This window comes from Trichomycterus rosablanca, chromosome 7 (assembly GCF_030014385.1).
Source record: "Trichomycterus rosablanca isolate fTriRos1 chromosome 7, fTriRos1.hap1, whole genome shotgun sequence".
Taxonomy (NCBI): Eukaryota; Metazoa; Chordata; class Actinopteri; order Siluriformes; family Trichomycteridae; genus Trichomycterus; species Trichomycterus rosablanca.
This window is the reverse complement of record NC_085994.1, coordinates 2352501-2374203: the sequence shown is the minus strand read 5'-3', so window position 1 is coordinate 2374203 and position 21703 is coordinate 2352501. Positions and strand designations below refer to the sequence as shown.

Here is a 21703-nt window from a genome sequence, read left to right as displayed (position 1 = left end):
TTCAGGCAATGAAAGTAGCACAAAATAAAGCAAAAACAAATAATAATAATATTTGATACCTCAGACACACACACACACACACACACACACACACACAAACACACACACACACACACACACACCAAGACACACTGAAGGGTATAAAAACCTGTTTTCCTTCACACAAGAGTTCGTTCACATTACAGGCAGATTGGAATACACTGGGGATGTAACGATACACTCACATATACCCACGATGCAATACGATTCACGATACTGGGTTCAGATTTTTTAAACCGAAATTAAAAACAAATTAGTTTCCTTTTATTATTTCTCTTAAAAAATAAAATAAAATACTGTATTTGTGCTTATCTTTTATTTATCTAAATAATTTATGCTCTTTTATTTCTGAGGTAGGTACAAACTATGCAAAACAATTTAAAATTAAGCCCAATTTGGCTGAAAAACCCCAAATCTGGCAACCAGGCATATGGCGCCAGTGACGTCAACCAGGCGAGGTAAATAGCGCCAGCGCCCTCTGCGGTTTAAAGTGAATATCGATTTATCTTACTCGTCAAATCGATTTGAATCGTGGAATTCGAGGTCTCGTGGTGCATCGTTACATCCCTAAAATACACAGTAAAAAATCTGGCACACACACACACACACACTCACACATAAACACACACACTTATTATGTTAAGAATTAGGAATATTTTTACATATTGCACAGACGTTTGAGTCTTGTTGGTTGGCTCAAGTTTACGAATTCCCACTGAGAGGCTCCTTCATTTTTCCCATCAGTCCTTCATTTCTGTCCAGATGAGCAGAGTTGCGGTCACTCTGAAACAGCTCTCTTCTGCATCTTCTCTTTTAGCTCTTTATTTAAACCTGTGTGGAAGCAAAAACACAATTATTATCCCTTTAAAATTATGCAACAAAGCTTTTCAACTATTAAAAGGAACATAAAACCAAATATTACTTGAAAGCTTTGTATAAAGATCTTCCTCTCTAATGATGCTGATCCCCACCCTGATTGAGGAGAGCGAGACTGACACACTGACTCGGACTCGTTTCAAATGACTTGTGGACAACAAAAGTCATTTTCTGCTCTCTAATAACGTTCCGGCAGTCTTAACCCACAACGCACGCAATGTGTAAATGTTCCAGCTTCCGGCGTAGTGATGAAGCGTTGTTCCCTACTTAAAATGGTGGAATACCCTACGTAGTGCACTTCACTGGAACAGCTGGTGTGAATGGAACGCTCCTATAGAATCGGCGCTAATGGTTGAAAGACGCTTTCTGAACCAATCAGAGCTTCTGATTGTAATTGTTAGTAAGAAATGCTGTTATTTGCATTTATTCAGTTTGCGTCACACAGATGACGTGGTAATGAAACGCTCGATCGGCTTTCTAACGACTTCCTGTTTTACTTCACGACCGGGAAAAGTTTGGAGGTTTTTAATTATAAGCACATTTACAAAATAACAGATTCTATTCCTAATGGGACGCACGCTTATAAATGTAATAGCATCTGGAAGAACAGAAGCTCAGGTAAGCAGTATTATGGATATTTTGCTGTGTTTTGGATTTGGGCCGCTGTGCCGTAATTTGCAATGAAAAGAAAACGTCAGTTTAAGCTTTTAACTACTGGTACCTAGGAAAGTAAAGGCATGAAGTTAAATGGCAAAATACACTCGCTAATCTGTTGTTGTTTTTATCTGAACTTACAGATTATTTGTTTATTTCTACGCTACATTTACAATATATGTTTTGTGTAGATTATATGGACTCGTGACTTGACTCAGACTCGTATTTTGTGACTTGTGAACATCTCTGGTGAGCAGTACCGACTGCATCTATTCACCTGCACGAGGTGAGTTCACATGTGGATCAGCTTTGTGTACAGAGAGCCACATCCTGATCAATGCATTATCCCTCGACTTTGTGCAGGCGCCATCAATCAGCCAGTAATTGCATCAGTTATGAGGTCCCTATCCGGCCCCCACCCTGTATGAACAACAAGCCGATCGTTGTTCGTGTAGCCGCCCAGTCCAGCCGGACGGCAGAACCGACGAGTTTGAAATGTCAGCTCTGATGTGCTAGCGTGTTTTACCGCTGCGCCACTTGAGCGGCCTTCGATAGTCTAGTTTGACAAAAAAAGGAAATCCCAAAATTCCATAAGATGCTCAGGGTTTATGGGTAAGCTCCATACATAGAGGAACAACAATCACAATACATGTTTTAACCATGTATCTGCAGAGGTGAGCGTCTAGCGAGCACTGATGCAGGAATGAAGGTTTATTGGTGGATGAGGTGAGGTTGAGCAGATGGAACATGAGGTGTCTCATTTTTATTTTACGTCTATTACATTCATAGCACCTTAATCTGTATATTATGTCTACAGCACTCCCATCTGTATATCATGTTTATAGTACATTCAATAATATATTCACCTGTATATCTTGTTCATACCACTGCCCATATCCTGTAAATAACGTATATCGCAGATACTGTACATCCTGCACTTGCTGCATATTGCACTTCTGGTTAGATGCTAAACTGCATTTTGTTGCCTTGTACATGTGCAATGACAATAAAGTCTAATCTAATCTAATCTAATCGGTGGAAGCTGGTTAGTATATTTACAAAAGTCTGGGACAAAACAATCTAAATACATAAAACATGTGCAAAATTATTAACACCGGGGCTTGAAACGATAAGTGCTGCTTTTACAAGCATGACATGTTTACAATATTAATAAAATCCTGTTCAGTCTAACAAGGTAAATTTTTGCCTCACAACACAAGAGAAACTCATTTCTCATGTTGCCAAACTCCAAGAGGACCGTCATGTCCCTTTTTTTAAAAGTGGCTTTTGTCTAGACACTCTGTAATGAAAGCCTTATTTGTCTGAGTGCTGCAGAGACGATTGTTCGCCCAACAGGTTCTTCAGGCTCTGGACAAAAGTTTTTAAGCTCTTTCAGAGTGACTGATGGGTTCTTTCTTATCTCCCTGACCTAGATCAATCATGTCTTGGTGAACAATTTGGCATGATGGCCAATTCTAGGAAGGTTCCAGGTTGGGCCAAGCTTTCTTTGCTTTTTTAGTTTATTACGATTATTTAAAGCTTTAGATTCTGTTTAATATTCTTGCCATGATTTTTAGAGACTATAAAGCCAATAGATCTCTTAGATCCATGGACTCAGGTCAGCTAGTCGAGCCCAGAGTCGAAACTAAACATGGTAAAGCAGCATTTAGCTGTTACTCTGTATAGAACTGGAACAGACTGGCAGGAGATATTAGATGTGCCTCAAATGTAAAAGTGTTTAAATCCAGTTTTAAAACTTTCCTCTTTTATTCTGCCTATGATTGAGCTCTAAATTTTGCACTATATTATTACTGCATTTTAGCCTTGATAAGCTATTTTTATCTTTATTTTAAAATACTTTTATTCTGTATGTAAATCACTTTATTTTCTCTGGTTTTCATTTCATGTTCTTTTGATTGTAATTTTATTTGTAAAAAGCGTCTCTGAAGTTCTAGATCTCAGGAATGTCTTAATGCTTTTGATTTTTCCTTATACTGTATAAAGCACTTTGAATTGCTGCTGTGTATAAAAGGTGCTGTACAAATAAACATGTCTTGCCTCGACCTGTGCTTTGTTAAGGTTAGATCACAGAGATCCACAGACACGTCCTTGGATTGTTTTCATACTGACAATGCTGTGTATGTTTGTGGACCCTGATAGACTCACATTTGTGCCTTTCCAAGCTGTGTGCAATCAGTTTAAATCTTGACTCATAAACTCTAATGAAGATTTACACATATAAGGATCGTTAAAGCAAATTCAATGTACATGGCCGAAATTTGGAATGCCAGGAGTTTAACTTTGTCATTATGGGTGATTAATTATGGAATGATGAGGTAAATGTCCTCCAACATCGATGTCTGACCCTGCAAATGCCGTCACAGTTAAAATAAGCATTCACAATAGTGTAGGGGACCAAACTCCAAAATAATAAACTTTGTGGTTTTGATATTGAGTGTCCAACACGCTCAGGGTCAGGTGTGCACATACTTTTGGCCATACAGTGTAATAGAGTTAATTGAGCCTTACACTGAGATAGGTTATCCTGGAGTGGTATTGGAAAGCGAGGTTTCGGCTTCGTTTCGGGCGCCACTGTCGTACTGTGACGGCGTAGATGTGGTGGAAGCAGAGCCCCTCCTGCAAGACAGAAAAAAATATATCAACTTGTTATTTCATACTTGTTTTACTTGGATTTTTTTCACAAATTGGTCCACTTTCAGACTTTCCACACACTCATTATGTTTATTTACTTATTAGGATTTTAACGTCATGTTTTACACTTTGGTTACATTCATGACAGGAACGGTAGTTACTCATTACTCAAGATTCATCAGTTCAAGTTTTTAACGTCAAACACAGTCATGGACAATTTAGTGTCTCCAGTTCACCTCACTTGCATGTGTTTGGACTGTGCGAGGAAACCGGAGCACCCGGAGGAAACCCACACAGACACAGGGAGAACATGCAAACACACAGAAAGGACCCGGACTGCTCCACCTGGGAACTGAACCCAGGACCTTCTTGCTTTAAGGCGACAGTGCTACCCACCGATCCACCGTGCCGCCCAATTTAATAAATCATTCATGTTTATTGACCAATTCATTGCTTAGTATCTTCCGAAACACTGAGTACAAGACAGGAACGTACCTTAGACAAGGAATCAAAAACTCATTCAATCAAAAAGACTATAAAAAGTCATTTTAAACAAAGCAGTCAATATTTTTGGCCACTTGGAGCCTCGTATTAGTGAATTTCTACTGAAACACCTTTATTACCAGGCCAGTTTTATTGCAGGCATTGCTATATGACATTTCAAAACAGTAAAAACTGGCAAATATGTTTATTTTGATGGTGGTGTGTCTCCTGCCACCTGGAAACACTGGGTTCAAGGCTCAAGGGTACAAGTGCACCCTTATCAGGGTTTTAATTCATAGCAGGGCAACAGGTTCTTATTAATTCCTTCTCTCACTTAAACGGAAGGTAGTTTGGAGCAGCTAGTCCACCTTGGATGGGAACCTTCCAACCTTGGAGGAAACCAAAGTACCCAAAGGAAAAGCAACACACACTTATTCAGGGCAACTTAGTGCAGCTAATCTTCCACACATTATACTATATTGTGTACTATAGACGCTGGGTCTGTGCAGCACCCACACTACCCTCTGTGCAACCTTAACACCTTAACTTTGAGTTCATGAATTAACACACTTCCTTAAAGAGAGACAGTAAATATAAAGACAATGTACACATCAAATCAGTATTGAAACACAGCCAATATTTTATTCGACTTTTATTGAGGTCAGCGTGAGGACACTCACCGGGTCCAAGCGGTAGTTCTGGTGAAGAGATCTGATGGATCAAAGGTCGCCCTGCCAACACACAATATATTTATCATCACACAGGATCAAAGTCAGATTTTGTAGGTAATAGAAGGACTGTTTCCTCACCAGCTCAACCACAATCTTCATCATTCATCTTCATCACTGTTAAGCCATAAGCTATCCTACCACTAACGTTGGTACACCTTCATATATCAGCCATAACATTAAAACCACCTCCTTGTTTCTACGCTCACTGTCCATTTTATCAGCTCCACTTACCATATAGAAGCACTTTGTAGTAATACCACAGAGCAGGTATTATTTAGGTGGTGGATGATTCTCAGCACTGCAGTGACACTGACATGGTGGTGGTGTGTTAGTGTGTGTTGTGCTGATGGACAGCAGCAATAGATGAGCGATCGTCTCTGACTTTACATCTACAAGGTGGACCGACTAGGTAGGAGTGTCTAATAGAGTGGACAGTGAGTGGACACGGTATTTAAAAACTCCAGCAGAGCTGCTGTGTCTGATCCACTCATACCAGCACAACACACACTAACACACCACCACCATGTCAGTGTCACTGCAGTGCTGAGAATGATCCACCACCTAAATAATACCTGCTCTGTGGTGGTCCTGTGGGGGTCCTGACCATTGAAGGACAGCGTGAAAATGGGGATAACAAAGTATGTAGAGAAACAGATGGACTACAGTCAGTAATTGTAGAACTACAAAGTGCTTCTATATGGTAAGTGGAGCAGATAAAATGGACAGTGAGTGTAGAAACAAGGAGGTGGTTTTAATGTTATGGCTGATCAGTGTTATATAGAGCAGGCAGACAAGGGTTTACATACAGGGAAATAAATCACAGAAAGATGTATGAAGTCATTTAAGTTGTTGGCGTCCTAATACATAGTGATTTTGTTTGACTAGAGCTAGTGGATTCCCTGTGCCCATATAAATAGTGCTAGTTTGACTGCACTCAGTTGACTGGACCACAAGCAATACATTGCTTTACAAGGCGCCTTACAAACAATACAAGGTGCTACAAACTCAGGCAAAATCGTGGTGGGTCCCCTTCACCTGGACGCACTGGGTTCAAGGCAAGGTGCATCCTCAACAGGGTTTTTTCCAAACATCCAGCCCAGGGAATTGTCGGCATAAAGTGATAGTTTGGGCTGTCATCCTGACCTTGACAAGGAGACCACTGTTCCAACTGTTTCCTCAGACAGGGGAAGCTGTCTGTACAGCACCCAGATGTGCAGGTAACCCCACTGAATCTCTAACCCCTGTCTCAGTGGTGCTACTGCAAAGTGTTTATGGTATTTTATGGTATGGTAATCAATTGCAGTGTCATTAATAAAGTGCACTGGGGTTCGTTGAAGGTTAGATATCGTCAGGTTCCAGCTCACCTGGACGTCGAGGTTGTACAGGTGGTGTTAGGAATGGGTCTTCATCAAAAGATTCCTCCTCATCTGAAACACACACTTCTATCAACACGCGGCCAAACATAAATAAATATCGACTTGAAAACATCACACAAGAGCATAAAACTTACCCGAGTTCAGGTAGAAGTTTTCCTCCCAGTCTGAGTCTTTCTTTTTCTGAGCTAAACAGTAAAAATCAGCAGCTTATTAAAAACTGAATCACACAATTTAAACATATACAGATTTGTACAGTTATGGCACAGCCCCGGTCTCTTTCAATACTTTTAATGCCAGATAACTCAAACTGATGTTTTACGTAGGGGTGCAATCAACTAAATTTAAATCAAATAAACACATACATGCACACACACACATGGAGGACTGAAATAAGGATCCCAAACAAGCAATAACAGCATGGCAGTGATGTTACCAACAGAACATTCTCCTTACTGCTGTGACAAGAGCTGAAGGTAAAATGGGGGTAAGTAGCTGGTTTGGGTGGCACTTGTTAATTAGTTAATCATGTTCATGTTAAAACCCACTACAGCAAAGTTTTAGCCAAATAATACTATAATAAACTAAGTCAGAGGTTTCTTTTCAGTAACAATAATATAATAACAAAACATCATTTATTTGGATTATTTATCTGGCAATAAAGTGGTGGGTTTATCTATATTCTGAGCCAGTAATGATTTAGTTAACTTTTAATATCAGCCAATCAGCTCCTGAGCAGTCAGAAAAACACCCAACAGCCAAATGAGTTAAGAGCCTCTTCTTACCCCCTTTAAAATGTTAATTTTTTGGTCTAATAGCCCAAAATCAAAATATGGGTTCAGTACCAACTGCTCCAGTTCCAGTGTCGAAGGTACCTGTTCAGTAGCACCAGTTGAGGGGAAAAGGGGGGTAAGTACCTGGTTTGGGTGGCACTTTAGGGGGTGTAGGGTTGCTGGGTGAATACTGCAGGCTCTTCTCGCCGCTCTCGTCATTGGATTGCTTGTACCCTGAGAGAACACACACGCCATTACTGAGCACGCTCAGTGTTAATCACAGCTGATAACAGCACAATGAAAAGTATGACTAGTGTCTGACACTATTGGGATGTTTTGGGTTGTTTTGGCTACTATGCAGGGTAAAGCAAGGGCACTTTGTCTATTAGGGGCTAATATTTGCAAACTCATACCTATACTATGAACTTTTATTATGTTGAGATGTGTTATGACAAAAAAAACACTAAGATTTAAATAATTAATATTCATTATTGTATTATTATTGACGCAGGAAGAAACTGTAAGAGAATCTGGTGGTAGGACTTGTTCAGCAGTTAAGGTACTAGACTAGTAATCAGGAGGTTGACAGGTTAAGCCCCATCACAGCCAGTTGCCACTGTTGGACCCCTGAGTGAGGCTGTTAAACCTTAAATGCTGACATTTTATTTAGTCATAATTGTAAGTCTCTAAATGTTATAAATACAAAAGTCTGGGCCATCTTGTACACACAGTATCCGGGACTTGGACACAGTCTTCGTGTTCAAGTCTAGACTGAAAACATATTTATTTACTCAGGCTTTTGATTCGTCTTTTCAAACTAAACAGCAAACTTAGTTATGCTGTAATAATTCGGGGTGCCGGAGTCTAAAGCTACTCTCTGTAAAACTCTTAATGATTTCACACTGTAACTACATCTTCTGTTGTTTTACCCCAAGGTGGTTCTGAAGGAAACCTGCTCACCCTCTCGAGGTTATAGACTGCAAGTCGAGACTGCTGTGCCAACAATGCTGCTCCTGCTAGATGTGACGGACACCTGTCATGTTTGCACCAAAAATGTCCCGAACTTACAACGGACTTTATCACAGACTGGACTGAACAATGAAGAACTCCAATTATTTTTTGCTAGTTATAACTTTCAGTTCAGTTTAATTTAGTGTTTGTATGATTTGTGTAAATACTATTTATTTAAAGTTTCGAGTCTTTATTTAGAGTCTGGTTCCTCTCAAGGTTTCTTCCTGTAATTTTAAGGGAGTTTTTCCTTGCCCCTGTCACCCTCGGTTTGCTCAATAGGGGGTTTTTGGTCTGACAGTCCTGGATTCTGTAAAGTTGCTTTGAGACAATGTTCATTGTAAAAAGCGCTATATAAATACATTTGACTTGACTTGACTTGACTTGTACGCAGCCCAGAGGAGGCGGGCTTATCTGTATTCTGAACCAGTAATTACTCAGTTTGCTTTTTAGATCAGCCAATCAGCTCCTAAGCAGTCAGAAAACCACCCATCGGCCAACTGAGTTACAGAGCCTATAAAAAATCTAATTCATACCCCTTTATAATAGTCACATTTTTGTTTAACAGCCTAAAACTAAAATATGGGCTCAGTACCAACTGCTCCAGATCCAAGACCAAAAGTACCTTTTCAGTCGCACCAACTGAAGGGGGGTAAGTACCTGGTTTGGGTGGCACTTTAGGGGGTGTAGCGTTGTTGGGTGCACACTGCAGACTCTTCTCGCCGCTCTCTTCATTGGACTGCACGTACACTGAGATAGAAGACACAACAGATTACTGAGCACACTCAGTACTAATCACAGCTAATAACAGTATATGCAATGACTTAAAGATAATGGGACGTTTCAGGTTGTTTTCGGTTAGTATGCAGGGACAACCAGGGACACTTTGCTAATGGGGTGATGGGGCGTCGCCTGTATAACAATGTATATTAGAAAATGTATAATATTGGTGATACTGTCTATAAAACATAGACCCATAAACAATATACTGTATATAACAACTATAACAATATCCTTATTTCTATATTTATTCTTATATATCTGTATGTATTGTTTATAAGAATAAATACACTACTACTTCTATTACATGTACCACATGCACAATTTGTACAGACTGCTTTTCCGTATGTTGTATATATGCATGTTGTACATTCGTTACACCCTGTTACTTACTTTCTTTATTTGTATTTGTATTAGTTTCTCTTCTTTTGCTGTTAAACTACTGGAGACCATCTATCATTTAATTTTAATCAAACATTTTTTATTTGATTCTTTCCTTTTTAATCGTTTACTTCAATTGTATTTGTGCCATTTTCTGTTTTGTGAAGCACTTTAAACTATCATTGTATGAAAGGTGCTCTATAAATAAAAAACATTATTAGTAAATTGATGAGTTTGGTGTGGAGGAATTCCAGTAACCTGCACAGAGCCCTGATGGGTTTCACGGAGTCCAACATCTTGTGGAAAGCCTTACAAAGTAGTGGAATGCAAGTTTAATGCTTATTATTGTTGAAATGGGATCTCTATCTTTATATACTGTATATACCCTTGTTTGCCATCTCCACATCCTTTATCTTGTCAAAGAACTGAATTAATTTCTTGAAGAATGCTTCAATGTCCCATTACAAACCAATCAGGTCCAAACAGAGCACTTCAATACGGATAAAATGAAGCAGTTCAGAAGGTGACGTGATCCTACTCACAACAAGCTCCTTTATACGTATATATTTATTTACTATGTTAAGCTTCATAAGAAAATAAATCAAGTGCCATGACGTAAAAGAGAACACACGCAAGGCTTCAGGTTTATTTATAAACGCAGTGGGGAACGCACTGGGAAACGGGCTGGGCTGAAAACTGCGTCACGTGTTTCTCAGGTCATAAACCTGTTTCACTGTGGGGGAGTTCAATGTTGTTTTTACTGATCTGTATACAGTCTGCTGTCACGTCTGTTCTATTAAAGGAAATGAGCACTGGAATTAATGTTTTCTTCTCCTGAGGCTAATCAGCGCATGTCTTGCTTCCTTATTCTTCTAACTACAGACTAAATGCCAAGTCAGGTTTCGGCAACCTACACCCTGGCACTGCTAACACAGTTGATTTAATAGAATAAAAGAGTAAATATCTTATCTTTTACCCCCCAATTTTCTCCCCTAATCTAGTTGTGTCCAATTACCCCGATTGCATCCTCCACTGATTCGACCCTCCACCGCTGACTGAGGAGCTTCTCCACTAACACACGTGCCCAGGACTGCATTTTTCACCTGCACGAGCCAAGTTCATATATAGCGATCAGCACTGTGCATGGAGAGCCACACCCTGATCAGCGTTATTCCTCAACCCTGTGCAGGCGTCATCAATCAGCCAGCAGGGATCGTAATTGCACCAGTTATGAGGACGTATGATCCGGCTTGCCCCTAACCCTGTGAACAACAGCCAATCGTTGTTCATGCAGCCGCCCAGGCGGATCGCAGAGCTGAGATTCGATACGATGTATTCAAAATCCCAGCTCTGGTGTGCTAGTGTATTTTACCGCTGCGCCACCTGAGCGGTCGAGAGACGAGTGTTCTTTAGACTTTAAACCATGATAAAAGTTATACCTCGTTCACACTACATGATTTTTGCTCGCCGACTGGTCGCCGCTAGATGTGGCAGCTCGGAGGCAACTCGGCATTCGCTCGGGGCTCGAAAATCGGCTCTCGATCGCTGGAAGTCTACCGTTTAACAACTCAAGAAAAATATCTAGCATGTTAAATATCTGGACCTGTTGGAGAGTCAAAATCATGTAATGTGAAAGGCATTGTGAGCAGGTTGCGAGTGGCAGCGAGTGCAGTGTTGAACTACAGCCAATGAGAATGCAGGATACGGGGTGAGGAGAAACCCGGGGCTGGAGTGTAAAAACGTGGGACAGGGGTATAATATGCCTTCTATTAGATTACATCGGCACACACAAGCTTTACAGTATTTGTGACCTTATCCTCCAGGCCAAACCATAACACCCACGCTGCATTGCAAAAAATATTTATTACCCTCCAACTCACTACAGAACAGAACAGACGCCCCCCTGCTGGTCGCGTACCCAAATCAACTCGGATTCACTTATTTTTCGTACTTGATTTAATGCTGCACATCAGCGCACAAACAACTTTGATCTCTCGCTTCTTGATGAATTCTTGTTCATTTTTGGATGTGGAATCATTAAACCCCTCGTCACTTCTCATGTGTGTTTTCGTGACTAAACGTAGTTTGGGAGACCAGACAGACGCACCTGAGGTTCCTCCTCATGGTAGATGGTGTACTCCCAATATTGCTAAACATGGGACGCCCTTCACTGATGGAGAATACACTATATGGCCAAAAGTATTTAGACACCTGACCGTGAGCTTGACGGACATTCCATATCAAAGACCGCTGGTATTAAAATAGAGCGCCTCTTATAGTGTGATCTTTTCAGCTGGAACAACAGCCTCTCTTCCGAGAAGGCTTCTCATAAAGCTTTGAAGTACAGTATGTCTGTGGGAATTTGTGCCCATTCAGTCAAAAGAGTATTTGTATCGCTGGGCACTGATGTTGGTCAAGAAAGCCTGGCTGCACACCAGAGCTGGGGTTTCGAATACATCGCATCGAATCTCAGCTCTGCCTTCCGACTGGGCTGGGCGACTGTGGTTCATAGGGGTAAAAAGTCGGATCATAGGTCCTCATAACTGGTGCAACTGCGGCCCCTGCTGGCTGACTGATGGCGCCTGCACAGGGCTTAGGAATAATGCTGATGGGGGTGTGGCTCTCCGTACACAGTGCCCGTCAGTGTATGAACTCGACTCGTGCAGGTGAAAAATGCAGTCTGTACTGACTGTACGTGCCGGAGGGGGCGAATGTCAGTTGAGTGGCGTCCTCAGTCAGCGGTGAAGGGTCGAACCAGTATAGAGGACGCAATCAGGGTAATTGGACCCGACTAGATTAGGGGAGAAAATTGGGGGAATTGAAGGCCTTCCCTAAACTATTGCTGCAAAGTTAGAATAGAATTTCCTTTATATCATTGATTTCTTACACCTGTTAGTGATTGATGTAGATGAAACACATGAATTCGGTAATAAGAAAGAGTGTCCCGACACTTTCGTCCACAAGGTTGGCGACCCCTGTGCTAAGCCATCACACTCCATGGACAAAAGTATTGGGACACCCCTTCTAATATTCGAATTCCTATGTTTTATATTTACTTTTATGAGTGAGTTGCTCACCGATGGCCTCTTCGTACGTGTGATCCAGATCCAGCGGCCTCAGGACTCCGCCGGTTTTCTCCACCAGACAGTTTATCACATCGTCCAGGGTGTTACAGGCGATCTGAGACAAACAAGTACAAACTAATCAGTGTGAAGTTTTACATTCGGATCATACAGGAACGTGAGCCAGGAGCGGCAGATCCCTGATCATGCATCAGTATATAAATATCTGGGGAATTCTGGCCTAGTTTTTTTGGCCTCATGGAAGGGTCCTGGTGTGGTACCCCGAGGTGGTTCTGACGGAAACATGTTTACCCACCCGAGGTTGAAGCCTGCATGTCGAGACTGTCATGCCAACAATGCTGCTCCTGCTAGATGTGACGGACACCTACCAGAACTCACTACGAACTTTATCACAGACTGGACTGAATAATCAAGAACTCCAGTTGCTTGTTGATTTCTTTCACTAATTATAACTTTTATTTGTGTAAATCTATTTAAATTCATCTCCAGGCCTTTGTCATTTGACCATCGCCGCCAGCTGCCATTCTCCATCTCACCAGCTCACTCTGCAGTATTTGATACTCTACTTCCCAAAAAGAAGAAAGTGTTTATTCTTCCCCAGCACGTTGGGTGTGTCTGTTTTTGCTTTGTTAAGCATTAAAGCACGGGATTTCACCTGGGGTTTCCAAACTTTTGCAACTTTAGACTCCACAGTTTCACAGTGTCATTCTAAACCGGCTTCAAATGACACGCTTGTACAAAGTTCTTTATATATAAATATACACCGATCAGCCATAACATTAAAACCACCTCCTTGTTTCTACAGTCACTGTCCATTTTATCAGCTCCACTTACCATATAGAAGCATTTTGTAGTTCTACAATTACTGACTGTAGTCCATCTGTTTCTCTGCATGCTTTGTTACCCCTTTTCATGCTGTTCTTCAATGGTCAGGACCCCCACAGGACCACCACAGAGCAGGTATTATTTAGGTGGTGGATGATTCTCAGCACTGCAGTGACACTGACATGGTGGTGGTGTGTTAGTGTGTGTTGTGCTGGTATGAGTGGATCAGACACAGCAGCACCGCTAAAGTTTTTAAACACCTCACTGTCACTGCTGGACTGAGAATAGTCCACCAACCAAAAACATCCAGTCGACAGCGCCCCGTGTGCAGCGTCCTGTGACCATGAAGGTCTAGAAGATGACCGATTCAAACAGCAGTAATAGATGAGCGATCGTCTCTGACTTTACATCTACAAGGTGGACCAACTAGGCAGGAGTGTCTAATAGAGTGGACAGTGAGTGGACATGGTGTTTAAAAACTCCAGCAGCGCTGCTGTGTCTGATCCACTCGTACCAGCACAACACACACTAACACACCACCACCATGTCAGTGTCACTGCAGTGCTGAGAATCATCCACCACCTAAATAATACCTGGTCTGTGGGGGTCCTGACCATTAAAGAACAGCATGAAAGGGGGCTAATAAAGCATGTAGAGAAACAGATGGACTACAGTCAGTAATTGTAGAACTACAAAGTGCTTCTATATGGTAAGTGGAGAGAAAAGAGATTTCAGACTTCTACACAGACCTCAGTGTCTCAGATTAATATTTAATATTGTATTTGCATAAAGTACATTTAGCTTTTGCATGATGAAGTTGACCTTTCTAAGTGAATCTCAAATATGCATCACAGTGAAGCTTGTATCAGATCAGATGATCTCAGCTCATGTTCCTAACATTTCACCCCATAAGGATCATGTGATTTGTACTGGATAGTGAAGATAGATGTTGTGTAATCTGGCTTCGTAGGATTTTGAGCTTTTTTAGATTTTTATTTTTACTTGAACAAGCGAACAGAACAGAACAAAACAGTAGCTGACAGCTTAAAAATGTACTATATGCTATACGTCGCTTGAAACACAACTATTTACACAAATGCTTCTAACATAACTCAACCACTAATCCCATTTTAACCCTCCCACGGCTCCCACAGCAAATGACGTAAGCAGGCGGGACATCCCGGGGGAGCCCGAGACGGTCACCCGCCTACCTCTCTATATTGTAACGCTATTTAACATTTCCCATCTTTCTCTGTCAATCGAGTCGTTTCAGATTCATCATTTTAACTTGCTCTGGCTCCACCCCTAGAGCTGTGTGCAGTGGTGAGAAAATGAACAAATCTATTACATTTGTTGTTGTATAATTTCTCCTGCCAGTAGGTGTCACTGTGTATCAGACAGAGGGGACAGTGAGTGAGAGAGAAGAAGGAAATACGCTGAGTAAAGTATTCTTTCTTTTGTGCAATTACACCTATAAAATACAGCACTACTGAAATAAAGAAGGAAATAATAGAGAAATATGAGAGTTATTGTTGTTTCTGGTAGATACATTTTATATAAAAAGAAGGAAATGTATTATGGTGTATGGTACTGCACACGTACTGTACTGAAATGTGATGTGTGTTTATGTACAGTACTACTGTGTATTGTTGTTTATTATTGTTTATTACAGTATTATCTATTCTATAATTTAAGATTTAAGGGAGAATAAACTTATTTATAACAAAAAAGACTATGTAAGACATTAGAAAGGTTAGGTAAGGGGGGGTTTGTGAGGTCTGGCACGGATTAATTCTATTTACATTATTTCTTATGGGAAAAACAGGTTTAACTAACGAACATTTTGACTTAAGAACAGCCCTTCAGAACCAATTACATTCGTAAGTCAAGGGTCTACTGTACTACAGTTTGCTCCCGAGATTCTGTTTCTCTCTCTCTAAAAAAAACGCAGTTTGGTCATGGCTGCCCAAACCTTTGCATACAACTGTATAGCGATTTAAGATAACCAATCATTAGTCTAAAACATTATTTCCTGTATCATTAAAAAGTGTTTGCTCTTGAGTTGAGTCATGAAAAGTCACCAATAAAACACCCCATACAGCTGACCATGCAACTTTGCGTGAGCACAAGCACAAAGCGGAACATTTATCCTTGACTGATTACTAATCAAGTTTATGAGTTTTTGAGTTCCCAGAGACTGCCAACTTCACTACTTCCTTGTTGCTCTGGAAAGCACCTAGTGCATTCTTGGCATTCACATTTATATAAGGTGCTCTAAAAAGGTATTCAGCCATAACATTAAAACCACCTCCTTGTTTCTACACTCACTGTCCATTTTATCAGCTCCACTTACCATATAGAAGCACTTTGAAGTTCTACAATTACTGACTGTAGTCCATCTGATTCTCTACATGCTTTGTTACCCCCCTTTCACCCTGTTCTTCAATGGTCAGGACCCCCACAGGACCACCACAGAGCAGGTATTATTTAGGTGGTGGATGATTCTCAGCACTGCAGTGACACTGACATGGTGGTGGTGTGTTAGTGTGTGTTGTGCTGGTATGAGTGGATCAGACACAGCAGCGCTGCTGGAGTTTTTAAACACCTCACTGTCACTGCTGGACTGAGAATAGTCCACCAACCAAAAATATCCAGCCAACAGCGCCCCATGGGCAGCGTCCTGTGACCACTGATGAAGGTCTAGAAGATGAGCGACTCAAACAGCAGCAATAGATGAGCGATCGTCTCTGACTTTACATCTACAAGAGGGAACCGACTAGGTAGGAGTGTCTGATAGAGTGAACAGTGAGTGGACATGGTGTTTAAAATCTCCAGCAGCGCTGCTGTGTCTGATCCACTCATACCAGCACAACACACACTAACACACCACCACCATGTCAGTGTCACTGCAGTGCTGAGAATCATCCACCACCCAAATAATACCTGCTCTGTGGTGGTCCTGTGGGGGTCCTGACCATTAAAGAACAGCATGAAAGCAGGTTAAAAAAGTATGTAGAGAAACAGATGGACTACAGTCAGTAATTGTAGGACTACAAAGTGGAGCTGATGAAATGGACAGTGAGTGTAGAAACAAGGAGGTGGTTTTGATGTTATCGGTGTAATAATGTGTCCAGTTGATCTACAAACCAACCTGTATTGTGTCAAATCTAAAGCCAAAGACCAAAGAAAATCTTCCCAAAATGATATTAGTGCCCCATGTAACTACATAAGAATGAAGTATTAACCCATGCATCTTTTATTTCAATGTAGTTGAGGGTCTAAATTCTGTGAATTTAGTAAGGCCCCGCCTAAAAGTTTATTCTGAAAGAGAAGTCACAGGCCTGCTTTGTTTTGATTGGTCATGTCCAGTCTAGATGAATATTTAAGTTAGTAATAGTTTCTAAACTCGTCCAAAATACTCACCGGACTTTCAACAGCAATCGCGAATCCTCCGTCGCAGGTCCGAGTCACTTTGTAATGTTTGAAAACTGGTCTGTTGATACAGATGGAGAGAAAAAAATAAGCTTCTGTGTCAACGACTAATTGTTTTATTGATCAGCCATAACATTAAAACCACCTCCTTGTTTTTTCACTTACCCCATAGAAGCACTTTATAGTTCTACAATTACTGACAGGACCACCACAGAGCAGGTATTATTTAGGTGGTGGATGATTCTCAGCACTGCAGTGACACTGACATGGTGGTGGTGTGTTAGTGTGTGTTGTGCTGGTATGAGTGGATCAGACACAGCAGTGCTGCTGGAGTTTTTAAACACAGTGTCCACTCACTGTCCACTCTATTAAACACGCCTACCTAGTCGGTCCACCTTGTAGATGTAAAGTCAGAGACGATCGCTCATCTATTGCTGCTGTTTGAGTCGGTCATCTTCTAGACCTTCATCAGTCGTCACAGGATGCTGCCCACGGGGCGCTGTTGGCTGGATGTTTTTGGTTGGTGGACTATTCTCAGTTCAGCAGTGACAGTGAGGTGTTGTTGCTGCTGTGTCTGATCCACTCATACCAGCACAACACACACTAACACACCACCACCATGTCAGTGTCACTGCAGTGCTGAGAATGATCCACCACCTAAATAATACCTGCTCTGTGGTGGTCCTGTGGGGGTCCTGACCATTGAGGAACAGATGGACTGCATTCAGTAATTACAGTAACTAAAAAGTGCTTCTATATGGTCAGTGGAGCTAAAACAAGGAGGTGGTTTTAATGTTATGCCTCATCAGTGTATATAAAAGTGTGTTCGTTACCCGTTGAGTTCTAGACGAGTTGTAACAGCGAAACAGTTGCCGTCTTGGCTTGGTCTGAGCAGCAGGTTTCCTTTCTCTTGATTCATTTCTAGAAGGATCTCAGCATCACCACGAGACAACAGATGGTAACACCTACAACACCTAGCACAGTTCAATTAAATGAACTTTATAAAGATGGTTAGTAAAGTAAAAAATAAGAATTGCTTGTTCAAAATGTTATTTGGACCCAATTAATATAATACAGTGCCCTATAAGGAGTAACCCAACTCCTTATAGGACATAAATAAAAGGACATTTGTAGTAATTGATTATTATTTATTAGTTTATATTAATTTATTTTGAACATATAAGCCTCTGTGACTTGACACTAACAATAATTCTACACACAGAAATGAGTGAGAGTGGGTACTTGCCCTGGCATTTCAGACAGGATGGTTTCGTAGATGTTACAAGCAGGCGTGGCCACAGTTTTGGTGGCAGGTTTCTTTTTCTCCGCGGTTTCCTTCAATCTTTCTTTCTCTTTTTCTACAACTTCGCTTAGTATACGTTTCTGACCAGGCAGCAGGTTGAAGGTGGAGGGCACTGCCAGCTGCAGAGGGAGTAAGATGCCACTTAACACCATCGTACAGGTTCAGATCAGCAAACACTAAGACATTGATCAGAGTGTCCAAGTGCCAAGCCATCAAACTGCAACACACACTTAACCTATGTACAGCGGTACCTTGAAACTCAACGCCAGTTGATTCTGGGAGTGGCATTGAGTTTAAAAGGCGTTGAGTTTCAAGGTATTTTTTCCCATAAGGATGTATGGAAAATCTGTTAATGCATTACATGGTCCCGTGGACTTGCATATATTTTAGGCATATGTAAAATAATGAGGTTGTTTTTGACACTTATACACTGAAAATAACACAAATATAATAAAAAACACTGAAATAAAAAGCTGATTCTCATCATTTCTCAGAAGCTGGAGCTGTAACACAAGTTTAAACGTGAAACAGGGAGGAAAATCCAGATAAACACAGATACATGTGGAGCTTTTAAAGTGAATCCGATGGTTATTCCACACAAATGCAGATTCATCTCGTATTACCGCACTGCTCAAGCCGAGCGCTAAACAAATTAATAAATACACTGAACATGTTGAGTTTAAGCAAAAGGTTGAGTTTCAAGGTACACATTTCTTTACGAAGGCGTTGAGTTTCAAAGATTTTGAGTTACAAGGTACCGCTGTACTCACTTATACCCGTGGATCACTCGATTTAGAGCAGTCTGTTCATCTTTGGTATATTTTTATGGTTGGACACAGAGTACTCAAAGGAAAACACATATGAACCCAGGGCAGTGGTAGCTCACTGGTTAAGGTGATGGACTAGTAATCAGAAGGTCCCTGGTTCAATCCCTAAGATAATTTGCCACTGTCGGACCCCTGAGTAGGGTTCTTAACCTGTATTTAGTCACAATTGTAAGTCAATTTGGATAAATGTGCCTGTTAAATGCCATAAATGTGAATGTAAATAAACATGGAGTGTCCAACCCAGGCCGAACTTGGCAAGAAACCACGGTTTCATTTACTTTGTAAATAGGTGCAGTTAAGTTTGTCCTATTTATTTTGGCACATAGAAGTCACAGGCTGTAAAGTCAATCATAATCATTAACAGGAAGATAGAAAACCATGCCACCATGCCACAATGTTAAACCAGCAAGTTAAATATCTAAGTCACTGTGGTGTAAATTTTAACTCCCAGCATATTTTTGAAATATGAAAGAAGTTTGTGAAAGTGATGGACAAAGATCGCAGAGAACGCTTGATCTTATCTGATATTGGAAGCTAAGCAGGGTTGGGCTCAGTACGCACTTGGATGGTAGACAGTGCTGTAAGCTTGGATGGCTTGGTGCAGTGGGTAGCCCTGTCTCCTCACATCAACAAGAAGGACCTGGGTTTGATTCCTTTCTGTGTGGAGTTTGCATGTTCTCCCTGTGTCCATGTGGATTTCTTCCAGATGCTCTGGTTTTCTCCCACAAGTCCAAAGACATGCAGTCAGGCTGACTGGAGCTACTATATTTCTTTCTATTTTATTTACGCATTTTCTCCCAATTTATTGTAGTCTATCTGTCCCCCGCTCCTGGTTGCAGCCCTTAGCCGAACCCTTTGTCACCCATGCACTCCGCACAGGCGCGTCTATCTGCTAATCAGGGTCCTTAGACGGCGTTTGAAGACCCCACCCACATAGTCTGATCATCCCACCCTAGCAGAGACGTGATGCAGCCTAGTCGACCGGTGGCAATGCCGAGTTCCAGACCGAGGAGTTCTCAGCACTGGTGTGCTAGCAGAAATTCTAAGTGTGTGTGTGCTTTGTAATGGACTGGTACCCTGTCCAGGGTGTTTCCTACTTCAATGAATGAATGAATGAATTAATTAATTAAGGGGTTTCAACCATGTTGGTACAGATCGACAAGAGTAGCATAAATCATTGATCTCTCCTAAAACTGTCAAGACTTACAAGTCAAGTCTACACGTGTACACAAACCTTTGACTTTGACTTAGATTTTGTTCTAGCTGGATTGTTCCAACAGTTCCAAGCATTTGTACTTGAAAAACCTAGCAGGTAAAAATGTTCCTTACAGCTCAGACGGTTCTCGGTGGATCAAGAGTGGCTTCAGAAAGCCGTACTGACCTTGACAACAGAATGGATGTAGCCCTTCCATAGCTCTCGTGCTTCCAGACTCGGAGCCTACAAAGAACAAATGTAGATTATTTGTTTGGTTGGAATGGCATGACTGTTTAACAGTATGATGACTGGGTAACTGGGGTGTTCAGGTGGTGCAATGGTGAATTACGGTAGCCCACTACTGCTGGGATCCAGGGTTCGAATGCATACCACTGCTGTTGGCTGATCGGACATCTACATACAATTAGGGTCTTTCACAGCGTTTGAAGACCCCACCCACATAGTCCGGTCATCCCACCCTAGCAGAACTGTGTCTTCTGCAGGCACTGCCAATTATGCCCGCCAGATGGTGCCCAGCCGACCGGTGGCAACGCCAAGTTTCGAACCGAGGAGTTCGGAATATCGGAATATCCCACCTGGGCGCCTGATTGGCTGTTTCTGAGGGTGGGCATGGCCGAGGCCTTATAAATGATTGGCGTCCTGTCTGGGTGGTGTTACTGCATTTCACTCAGTGTTCGGGCACTCAGTTATTTTGTATCACCAATTAACCTGACTGCACGTCTTTGGACTGTGGGAGGAAACCGGAGCACCCAGAGAAAACCCACACAGACACCGGGAGAACATGCAAAACACAGAAGGGACCTGGATCGCTCCACCTGGGATTCAAACCCAGGACCTTCTTGCTGTGAGGTGACAGTGTCACCCAGGAAGCATTTTGGTTACCTAAAATAATGTCAGAATATCAGTGCCACCGATTAACATTAAAAGTTATGTACTACTGTTTACTTTGACAACATCTAATTAAAGTAATTAAGCATATTCCAACTAAACGAAGAGTCCGTAACGTTAAATAAACACACAATTATTAATGAGTTTGAGAACTGAAATCCTCACCGTGAGGTAGAGATCATCATTTAATAAACGCAGATGAAATTTGGCCGCATCTAGATTGCGATCATACCCCGTGTCATCATTCACAGAGACGAACTGTGACAGGTCCTGCTTTTCCACATACTGTTCTCACACACACACACACACACACACACAAACAGATAAATATTGATCTATAGTTTGCATAGAAACTTTACCATGAACTATAAATCAAATC

The 21703-nt window shown here is 41.4% G+C and overlaps 1 protein-coding gene across 1 annotated transcript in view; it reads right to left on the bottom strand.

Annotated features, from left to right (window-relative positions):
• The window catches only part of stap2b (signal transducing adaptor family member 2b), a 35653-nt gene continuing 13950 nt past the window's right edge, over positions 1 to 21703 (bottom strand). The window contains exons 3-15 of the mRNA XM_062998237.1: positions 21490 to 21609; positions 20602 to 20658; positions 18337 to 18512; positions 17924 to 18055; positions 17082 to 17151; positions 12828 to 12930; positions 9250 to 9339; positions 7726 to 7815; positions 6946 to 6996; positions 6800 to 6862; positions 5385 to 5435; positions 4099 to 4206; positions 1 to 870 (exon numbers count right to left, since the gene is read on the bottom strand). Of these exons, the coding sequence (XP_062854307.1) occupies positions 818 to 870; positions 4099 to 4206; positions 5385 to 5435; positions 6800 to 6862; positions 6946 to 6996; positions 7726 to 7815; positions 9250 to 9339; positions 12828 to 12930; positions 17082 to 17151; positions 17924 to 18055; positions 18337 to 18512; positions 20602 to 20658; positions 21490 to 21609 (1164 nt within the window). The 3' untranslated portion in view covers positions 1 to 817. The remainder of the gene's footprint in view (positions 871 to 4098; positions 4207 to 5384; positions 5436 to 6799; positions 6863 to 6945; positions 6997 to 7725; positions 7816 to 9249; positions 9340 to 12827; positions 12931 to 17081; positions 17152 to 17923; positions 18056 to 18336; positions 18513 to 20601; positions 20659 to 21489; positions 21610 to 21703) is intronic.